This window comes from Herpailurus yagouaroundi, unplaced genomic scaffold, assembly GCF_014898765.1.
Source record: "Herpailurus yagouaroundi ecotype Mexico unplaced genomic scaffold, PumYag 164, whole genome shotgun sequence".
Taxonomy (NCBI): domain Eukaryota; kingdom Metazoa; phylum Chordata; class Mammalia; order Carnivora; family Felidae; genus Herpailurus; species Herpailurus yagouaroundi.
The window spans coordinates 346485-357088 of record NW_024412405.1 but is presented as its reverse complement, the minus strand read 5'-3'; the positions used below and the strand labels follow the sequence as shown (position 1 = coordinate 357088).

Below are 10604 nucleotides of genomic sequence, written 5' to 3'. Positions count from 1 at the left end.
AGGAAGTGCAGAGATCCTAGGGCAGTGGGGACAGGAAGTGCAGAGATCCTAGGGCAGTGGGGACAGGAAGTACAGAGATCCTAAGGGCAGTGGGGACAGGAGGTGCAGAGGTCCTAGGGCAGTGGGTACAGGAGGTGCAGAGGTCCTGAGCTCAGGGAGGGTCGGGTGTTCCCAGCAGGAGCAGGCCAGGCTGTACACAGAAGATGGGGGTGGGTGGGTGAGGTGGGCAGTCCTGGGCCCTGGAGGGCTCTCAGGCTGACTTGTCAGAGGGCCCCAGGGGAGGCCTGGAGTCAGGATGTCAAAGGTGATGGTGGGCTTTTCCAAGGGGAGACAGTGTGTATGGAGAGGAGGAACAGGGGTTGATGGTTCTGGGGAGAAGAAGTTGTGTGTCTGACCTCCTGAGTGAATAGCTTACTTACAGAGACCTGGGCCGCCTGACCCTGCCCCACAAGGTCCTGTTCCTACTGCCCCAGGACCTCTACATGCACACATGCACTGTTGCACAGGCCTCAGACTGCATGAACCTGTGTATGGCTGCAATCCCCAGCGGAGGGTCAGCCTCTAGACAGGAATTTTGTCTTAATTGTCCTCACAAACTGGCCCCTCTGATGGGGCCCAGTGTGCCACAAGACTCTCTCCCAAATGGACATCAGCCTGGTAATTAGTGAGCACTGTCAGCAGGGGAACTAGCTGATGAATAAGTGATGCTAAAATTAGGTGATTTTCTACAGCTAAACTGCAGGCCTGATGGAATGAAAAGGCAGGAAGCTGTTTCTCGGACACCGTCCACACTTGCCCGCTGCCATAACATCTGGGAATGCCACCGGCTGAGGGCGCAATGCTCCCAGCCTGCCATCCTGGAGACAGCAGAGTCTCAGGCCCGGGAACAGCTGGAGGTGAGGGAGGCGCAGACACCCAATGCTCCAGGATGCCAGTGTCCCAGTTCCTGGAGCAGGTGCATGGTGTGAACACCCCTCAGGCCCAGGAAAACACCCCACCTGCCATGGGGCCGTCTGCTTGCCCAAAAAACTGCCTCAAATAGTCCTGAGGGAGGGACAAGGAATCCAGCTGGGGACTATGCAGGCTGAACGGGAGCTGCTGTCTGTGTCTGCTGTCTGTCCAGCGGGGCGGCCGCCTCCTCTGTCTACCCAGCTAGCGCCGCCCACTGGACCATGGGGTCAATCTCAGACCCAGGTGGAGATGCGAGTTCATCACGACTCCTCCTCTGCGACCCCGGGCCAGGACCAGCTCTGAAACAGACCTGCTGTGTCCCCCACAAACACAGTGTGGCCTTAGGCACCTATTGACTACTGACCAATGAGCAAGAGACAGACAGACAGACACAGAAGGAGACAGAAGACAGGTCAGATCCCCTGTCGGTTCCCAGGAGGCAGAAGCAGACTCGGGGGCCAGTCCTCTAAACCCTCAGCTGGGTGTCTGCAGCAGGGCCTGTGGGGTGAGACGGTGTGCAGGGGCCATCCTCCTGGGGCCAGTGGTTGCTGTGGATGGCTCCTGGTATCTGAAGAAGGTTCTTACCACATCCAACTCTTCTGAGGCCCCAGCCCAATCCGCGGTTGGCGGGAGGCAGCACTCAGGAGGCGCAGTGAAGCAAATGACCAGAGGTGCAGGGGAGGGAGGGGCTGGCCTGCTCCAGATGGACAGAGTTCAAGCTCTCAGGACAGGTGGTCGGGCCTGAGCTCCTGCTCCCACACGAGGGGCGCAAGCACCCACAAGCCCTTCCGAAGCCTCCATGAGCCTGTCTGCTCACCTGCAGATTGGGCCAGAGTCAAACCCCAGACCTGGTGTCCAAACAGCTCTGGTGGCCTTGGAGAGCACAGACTCCAGGGTCCAGAAGATGCTCCCACTGAGCGCAAAGAGCACCAGCTAAGCCAGCTGTTTCCCCGGACAACCACTGCTTCCGGAGCTCAGGAAGTCGTCTGAATTTCTGTTTATTTGTTTGTTTGTTTGTTTTGGTGGGGAGGGGCAAAGAGAGAGGGAGAGAGAGAGAATCCCAAGCAGGCTCCACACGGTCAGTGCAGAGCTCGACACAGGGCTTGAACTCATGAATCATGAGATCATGACCTGAGCCGAAATCAAGACTCAGGCGCATAACCAATTGAGCTACCCAGGTGCCCCATCACCTGTCTGAATTTTAAAGGGAATAAACTTTAAGATAGTCAAGGCCCTGAGAATACCTCTATGCTTAAGGGACCATGTCTTCCTGTGCAAAAGGTTCCAAATTAGCACCCTTGGTTAGGACCATTGTGGGGTCCTGCTTGACCAGACCTTCCCTGAACACATTACGAGGGGAATGAATCAGCGCTGAGGAGGCCTCGGGGTTGCCCTTTATACACTATCAGCTGAGCATTGAGCCAGGCCTGGGCACAGAGGCCATGAGGGGCCACTCCCACACCCACGGAGGGCAGGCCCATGTCAGTGTCACAGGGACACTGGCCAATGGGCCTCTTTCTGTCCACTCCAGCTGCAGCCACAAGTGCAGATGGGCAAAGACCTGCAGAGAAATGCCCGAACCAGGGCCACTGGCGGAGGCTGGCTGTGGAACAGCAGAGAACACGCACACTCTCTCCCAGGGGAAGCTGACTGTCCAACCCTCACAGCCCCACATCACAGGCTGGGGTTTCTTGAAGGCTGGAAGGCCATGGAATGAGTCATATTATTTACTCCCCACCATGCTCTACAAAAGACTGCATATGACTTACATGAAATACGCCTAATAAAACAGAAAAATGTAAAAAGTATTTAGAAAATTAGGAACAGAGGGGCACCTGGGGGGCTCAGTCGGTTGAGTGGCTGACTCTTGACTTTGGCTCAGGTCATGATTCATGGTCATGGGATCGAGCCCTGTGCTGAGCTCTGTGCTGAGTGAGGAGCCTGCTTGGGATTCTATCTCCCTCTGAACCCTCCACTGTGCACCAGCTCTCTCTCACTCTCTCAAAAAAGAAAGAAAATTAGGAACAAAGAAACAGAAATGGGAACAGACCAGGGCAAAAACAGGACATACATATGCAGATTCTGGGTGGAAACATCAGGCTCCATGCTGAGGGCCCTGGGGGTTAAGGGCGACCATTGTAGCCCAGGCACCTTTACCACCCAGGCTCAGTAGGGACATCATTGTCCAGGCAAAGCCACCAGGGTGAGCAAAGCCACAGGGAACTTTCCTACACACAGAGGCCTCCGCAAGAACAAAGCCTCCAGGTGCACAGTATGACCTCATGTTCTCCTGTGACAAGACCTGACCGAGTGGCCACAGTGGGATACGTGGAGCAGGGCACTTCCTCCGCCACGAGTTCCAAGGTGTGCAGCAACAAAAAAACTGAGATGTTCATTGCCCTAGCCTGATGCAGCCACACCAAGTCCAGGGAAACAATATAAATTGTGTTCGCAAAGCAATTGACAGGTCTTACAAAGATTTTCCTGGAACCACAGAGGAGGTAGCCCTGACCACAGCCTTGCTCCAAAGGTGAACTCCATAATGACTAAAAATACCCGGAGCCCCCTGAGGCACGACAGAAAAAGTCACCAACACCTTGGGAAACCCGACCCGACCTACCCCGGCCCAATCAAAGCGTGTGCTGGTCAGAGGAATGAAGACACCGTTAGAAGCACAGCGACTTCGCATAGCCACAGGGCAGGGAAGAATCTTATTCTGAACGAAATGTGGCCCTGCTGTCCTAGAGCCTTAAACCTAACCCGAACCCTAACCATAAACCCTAACCCAACACTAACCCCTAATCTTTCCCAAACCTTAAACCCTAAACCTAACTCTGCCCCACACCCCAACCCTAACCCTAACCCCAATCCTAACCCCTAACCACAACCCTAACCCCTAACCCCAGCCCTAACCCCAACACTAACCCTAAACCCTAACCCTAATCCTAAACCCTAACCCTCCATGGAGGACAGAGCCCTCTGTGGCAGGAAGCCAGGAAATAGTAGCGAAGGAATGAGGGAGGCAGGGAGCCACTGTGGATGGGCAAGAGCCTGAGGGGGTACTGATGTGGACACAGCTTGGTGTGTCTCCCACAGTCACTGCGAGCGAGCCTCCTGACAAGATGCACCCAGGGGACGTGCTCACCTCTGTGGGATTCCTGACAAAATGCGTCACCTGAACCTACCACGGTGGACCCTCTGACACTCCCAGATTGAGGGACGCCCATAAAAAACTGCCCGTGTGCTTCAAAAACACCAAGTCTGCAAACCACAGAGAAAGGCTGAGGAATGTTCCAGATGAGGGACATGACAGAATGAATGCATCACTGGGTGCTGGTTTCAGGACACACAATGGGTGTAAAGATCACTACAACACAGCTGATGGCAAGGGGTAACAATGCCACCCCAGCGCTGGCGTCCTTTGGTGGCTGTTCAGGTCATACAAGGAAGTTCTTGTTTTTAGGGAATGAACCGAAATATCTATGTGGTTCAGAAACACGTACACACGTGGAGAGAAATGAAGAGATAGAAACAATGGAGTACACTCAGCAAATGAGAAAATGAAACAACCAGCAGTTCTGGGATCGGGACGTGGGAGCCGTGGGAGCCACGGGATGGGGACGTGGGATGGAAATGCGGGAGCCCTGGGATGGAGACGTGGGATGGGGATGCGGGAACCCCGGGATGGGGACGCGGGAGCCATGGGATGGGGATGCGGTAGCCACGGGATATGGACGTGGGAGCCCCGGGATGGGGGACGTGGAAGCCCCGGGATGGGGGACATGGGGGCCCTGGGATGGGGATGTGGAAGTCCTGTTCTATTGTTGCTGCTTTCCTGTGAGTTCAAAACCAGATCAAAATTAACACTTCCACAGAAACCCCACAGGGTCCCAGAGCTGGTCTGTGGCCCCCGGAGCTGCAGGGAAGCACTTTCTGGCAGGTTCTGCCTTCCCCAGCCAGCCTAGCTGCTGGGCTCCACAGCAGGTACAAGTGGGGGCCCACCATGGAGACACAACACTCACGTTCTTCATCTTGAAGGACTCCTCCTCCAGTCTCTCCACTGCCAGAATGTTCTCGATGGGAATGCTGCACAGAGGCTGGTCTCCTGTAGCAGAAAGGGGCTCTCTCAAGGGGGCGGGCGAGAGGTGGCACGGGTACGCAGCACGCAGACCACGGGCTTAAGGGGTTTGGAGTCGGGATGCTGCAGAACACCCCAACTTCACACTGTGTGCCAAGCAGGACCCGGTGCTGCCTCCCAGGAAGCCTAAACCCTCTAGCCACACAGTCAGGAGCCACATCAGATCTGGGGGGACACAGCCAACACGGGACCCCAATTCCTACGCCTGGCGTCCACCTGCCCAGGCCACCCTGGTGATTATGCTCCTGTAGTAAGAGACGGCTTGCTCTGTGGGACACTTACTCTTTGCCCTTCATTTCACTCTGGAAAAGCAGGTGGTTAACCCCATCAGGGCCATAAACAAGGCTCTGGTCTCTCAGAAAAAAAGTATGTGAAATCAAATAAAAAGCTGATTTTTCCCGTTACCTTTGCTTTTCTGGTAGGCAAACTCATGGTTGGTCAGGCGGAACCATCTTTTCTTAAAATTCTTCATCCCAAAGCGTTTCCGTCCCTGCGCCCTCTTAATCATGAACCTGTGTGAGCAGGACATCTTTGCGGAGGATGCTGGGGCTAGGGGCACATACCCTGCCTTCCCACAGCCTGAGGTCATGTCTGCAACATCAAAATAAGCTGCCCCTTTGTGTCTGTGACACAAGATGCAGCCTGCAGACTTGCAACATTGTTCTACTTCCAAGTGATAGGATTAAAAATCAAAAGGCAAACATCTCTACTTTGGAAACGTTTAGTCCCTGTGCTGGTGTTAACTTTAAATTACAAGTTGGCAGGGACACCAGGTTCATCAGTCCCTAAGCAAGCAGCTGCCTGTCCTCATTTCCCACACTGGAAGCGTCAACTACAGATGCCATGAGGAGAAAGGGGCCATGGCAGGTGCGCCCCAGGAGGGAAAGAGGGACCGGAACCCCTCCTCCCGGGCAGGCAGCAGATGCTTCAGGAGTGGGGGGGTCTGATGGAGGCTGCACCAAGCTGGGTGGTTCAGCCTCCTTCCCTTCCCTTCTGCTGATGGCGTTTCTCCGCTCAACACGGTCTGCGGAGCACAGGTGTGCAGAAAGGGAAGTGAATAGCACCATGTCTCAGACGTGCCCTGCGTGCAGTCTTGGGGGATCTGAGACATGCACAAAGGCCACGCTTCTCCAGTCTGGCCGCCTCTGACCTGGGAGGCCACCAGCCATGTGGCAGAGGTGCCCGGGAAGCCACAGCAGACATGGGACTTACCCTTCCTTGAGCAGAATGGGCTGCTCGATGCTCTTGGGGTCTCTTCTCCCAGAAGACGAGATCAAATCTAAGAACTGGCGTGGGATAGAACGCAGACGCTTAAAGGCAAAATGGCTTGAAAACACTCCTTCTCGCACAGAAAGTTCACCAGGACGTGGTCTCTCTGACAGCACAGCAGAGGGGAAGCCGCCCCTGGGTTCCTGGGTCAGAGTCCTGCACAAGTCTCCACTGCGGCCGGAAAGCTTTGGTCCCGACCCCCCAGGGCGGGTCTCCCAGAACCCCAGCTGCTGCTTCACCTGACGGCTGCCAGGCCCAGAGGCCTCCCTGCATGTGAACAGGTGACCCGAGGACACAGCTCTGCTGGAGCGTGAGGCAGCTCAGGCCCCCTCCCGCCTTAGCCTGACTGTTCCACGACCCACCTGGACCCCCTCCAGCAATTACCACGTGCCCCCAGCTCCTGCCCCTTTCTCCCTTCTGGGTCCTGGCTTTTACGGTTTCTGAGAGCTAAACATGTGTGACTGTTTCCAAACACCACAGAAAAAGTAAAGCTTCTCAGAAGAGATTCTCCCCACATGCCGCGTCCCTAACTCCGGGCCTGGGTCCCCGGGCTCTGTGACCCTGAGGCATTTGTGGGGTGACCAGGAGCAGACAGCCAGGAAGGGCAAGGTGAGGGGTTCACAGAACAGACGGGGCACCCCACCACTTGGGGGGGGGGGGACTCAGGTATGAGGTGCTGGGTCCCAAAGAGGAGTGGTCAGGAAGGAGCTGGGAGGGTGGTCACCGCCACTATGAATGCTCTGAACTCTTTAAAATGGTTAACGGTCAATTCCATGTTACGTGAACTTTAGCCCAATCTTTTTAAAGCCAACTATTTCTCAGGAAAGATGCACAACACAGGGGTAGTAAGTCCACGTTAACCGACATCCGTACTTACGTTTTTTACTGCATCAGCATATTTTTGCTCATTGAAGAATTCATAAAACGCAGCCATGTAGGATTCCTTAAAACTGGCCTAAAATGGAACAAGTCACTTCGCCAAGTCCCCACAACAGAAGCTGGTCATGACCCGTGCCTCTAGATTTCTCAGTTTTGGGCCATGAGCCGAGAGACCTGTGGGCCTTGGCTAAGGGGAGGGAGCAGGTCTCCTGGTGGTGGACCGTGAGGGCACAATGCTGCCCAGCGCTCAGCCCGGGCATGGCCCATGGCAGCCACACAAGCCACCAAAGCTGTGTTTGGGAAACTCAACTATGGGGGGGGTGGGGGGTCCCTCAGTGAGTTCTTTGCTACAAACGACCCAACACCCCTGCTCAGGTGGACACTAACACCTAGGTTCCAGGTCTATGGAGCCTACACTGGCACCCAGGTGAGGCTGCTGCCAGAGCCCCTTCTGTGACTGGGGTAGGGGCGGGGACTCCCAGAGCCCTTTCTGTGATGGGGAGCAGGGGCGGGGGCTCCCAGAACCCCTTCTGTGATAGGGGGCAGGGGCGGGGGCTCCCAGTGTGGGGAAGTTGGGGCACCCCTCACGAATGCATGTAGGGACTTCAAAAGAACCACTCCTGATACTCTGCCCCAATGAGCACCCTTTACACACGTAGGTCACTTTACTGTTTCTGGGCATGCAATGAGGTTTGTGCAGACCTCAGACCCAGCAGGAGCTTCTTTATCCGAGTTTCTAGCTAACACAAACTGGCGTGGACACGCAGAGAAGAGCAATCGTGCCCATCGGCTGGCTGTTGGCCACCACACAGCTCTTATTTTACTCAGTTCATAGAAAGCCAAGCGTTTCCCCAGAGGTGGCTGCTTGTCTGCCAGGGACTGGACCCCACAAAGAACAGAACGAGGGGATCTGGGCTGGGGGCTTCTGCACATCCCCACTGAACCCTTTCCAGACAGAAGGGGTGGCCTCACTCCGCCCGATCAGCCGCCCCTGCAGATCCACCCATGGGCTTTAGCCCCAGGGAACACGCCAAGCTGTCCCCACATCACTATCACCAAACATAATGTCCTCGGACCTGCCCATCAGGACCCTTGTCCCTGGGGCAGACCCTCAGGGCCAGGAAGGATAGCACAGAAACCTCGTCCCCAGGGCTGTGAGGCCCAGGGCAGACCCTCAGGGCCAGGAGGGACAGCACAGGACTGCCGGCTGCCCATGGGCCACAAGCCTGCCTCTGGCACGCATCCTCAGATGCTCAAGACCAAGGCTGCTGCGTGGGGCTGGGCCCCGTGGTCTCTGAATCCTGACACAGGCATGGATGCGATAGCCACCCCTTCAGGCGATGGTAACGCAGCACACGCTCCTGTGATACCCCCCAGCTGCGTGTCGGTCTGATGTGATTTCAAATCTACTTATTTACGGCAAAAATGAAATTGTGGCTGGGAGCATGGCCTTCCCAGTCACTGGTAGGCAGCCCGGCCTCACTGACATTTGTCAGCAGAAACACAGGAGAAGCCATGGCCTGGGGACAGTGAGTCTGGGAGGGCCTCAGCAACTCCCCTAGGCTGTGTTCCCTAGCAACAGTTGCTCTAGCAACAGGGACTTTTACTTTTGTCTGGGGCCTATGTCATTGCTGACCTTTCTCTGGGGAAGACATGAAGACGCTGAATTTGGACTTTATTCCTTCCCCCTCCCCTTGCCTGGAGCCCAGTGGCATTACTCCATCACTGGTTCGGGGTATGTTATTTCTTTACTGCTTATTAACAGACGCTATCCGCCATGCTACTGGGCTTATGAAATATCACTGTGAATTACAATTCCCACTGTGAACCTGCCTTAAGTACAGGATTCACAGAACTGAACTCAGTCTCTGAGGATAATTTGCCCCAAACAAGACAGTCTCAAAAAGCAAAGTTTCATAGCTCAGCAGGGCAGAGAAGCACTTGCAAGCTGCTGGAATGTTCTATGAGCATGCCGGGTGGGCATTTGGGTGGGCTTTATTATTCCTTCTCTTATAATTGTGTTGAACACACTCTCTTTTGTGTTAAAAAGAGGAGACGGTTAAAATAAATGACTTACAGATTTTGATTTGGACAAGCTGCCAAGCGTTTGAATGGTCTTCGAGATAAGTGTCAGCGTTCTCGATGTCTGCGGGTCCTGCCAGGCGGGAAGGGGCAATGTGAGTTTCATTTGTTTTACAGAAATGCTTGACTGAACCCAGAATCACACAGCCACAAATGGATGACGTCACCTGAAAGCCCCCCAGCACCTGCATGCTGCCAGGAAGTAACCAGAAGCAGACAAACACTGGATTTGGGAAAAGTCCCCTTAGGTCCCTTGTCAGCGTGTGTTGGACCTGCTCCTGATGCAGGCTCCCAGGCCACCGTGGACTGGACCTCAGCACATCCACGTGGCACCAGCCGGGGGTCCCCGCAGTGCAGGGTAAGGACAGTGGCTGCGAACAAACACCCAGCCCAATATGCACGAGGGGATCTCCCTGTGCGGTTCTGAAGTCCCTCAGGTGGCCTCACCCAGGGTGTCCCCTCAGGGTCTGGAGGTTTAATCTAAAACCAATAGATGGAAAGGGCCGCTTGAATCCCCGCCGCCCTGCACTTCCCGCCAGGCGCAGTCACCACCGGGCGCTCTCCGCTGGCGCATCGCTAGTGTGAGCGCTCAGAGCCTGTGGCCCTGAGGAGCTCAATGTTTGCTGATTGAGTGAATATGTGCCTGAATGTATCCAAGATCACAAATGCCCCATTTTTCTCAAGGCGGGAGTGAAATCCTGGTCACAGCATCCAGCTGTGTCTATAAGCACAGCTTAGAAAGGCTGCCAACCCTTCGTGTGCATAGAGGGGTTCAGGGCGTGTGGTTGTACAGTCCGCTGCCCCTTCCCTCTTCCTCAGAACACCTGCTGGCTCAGGAGGGCAGGTGTACTGGTTTACGGGGCTGGTGCTCACTTACCGTGTGGTGAGGCGTGAGCTGGAAGAGGTTGGGGGACAGGATAGCAGGAGCGAAAAACCTCAGGAAAATGAAGCTGCTCACAGCTGTGTACCGCACATCCAGGTCATCTGTGGCCAGGATACAGACAGCCAGCTCAACAAGCCTTCTGAGGGTGACAGCGGCGAGCCCAGGGGTCTGTCTAGCAACCCTGCCCCTCCTGAGGGTCTGTCCCTGCCCCATTGCTGCTCTTGCCTGACCATTACTAAGAGCTCGGGACCTTTTGGTGGCTGGGTTGTAACACACTGGAGCTGGTTCAGCAGCTGGCCAAAGAGTGAGGCTTGGGTGCCTGGTACCCCCCTGCCAGGCAGAGTGAGGCCTGGGTGACCGGTAACCACCCCCCAGGTTAGAGTGAGGCTTGGGGGCCTGGTA

General features: G+C 55.4%; 1 protein-coding gene across 3 annotated transcripts in view; it reads right to left on the bottom strand.

Moving 5' to 3' along the window:
- The window catches only part of RASA3 (RAS p21 protein activator 3), a 120777-nt gene that overhangs the window by 10140 nt on the left and 100033 nt on the right, over window positions 1-10604 (bottom strand). For all 3 annotated transcript variants that reach the window (XM_040486985.1, XM_040486986.1, XM_040486987.1), the window contains 6 exons: window positions 10197-10303; window positions 9315-9392; window positions 7236-7313; window positions 6302-6375; window positions 5495-5601; window positions 4974-5056 (listed from right to left, as the gene is read on the bottom strand). In XM_040486985.1, coding sequence (XP_040342919.1) covers window positions 4974-5056; window positions 5495-5601; window positions 6302-6375; window positions 7236-7313; window positions 9315-9392; window positions 10197-10303 — 527 coding nt within the window. The remainder of the gene's footprint in view (window positions 1-4973; window positions 5057-5494; window positions 5602-6301; window positions 6376-7235; window positions 7314-9314; window positions 9393-10196; window positions 10304-10604) is intronic.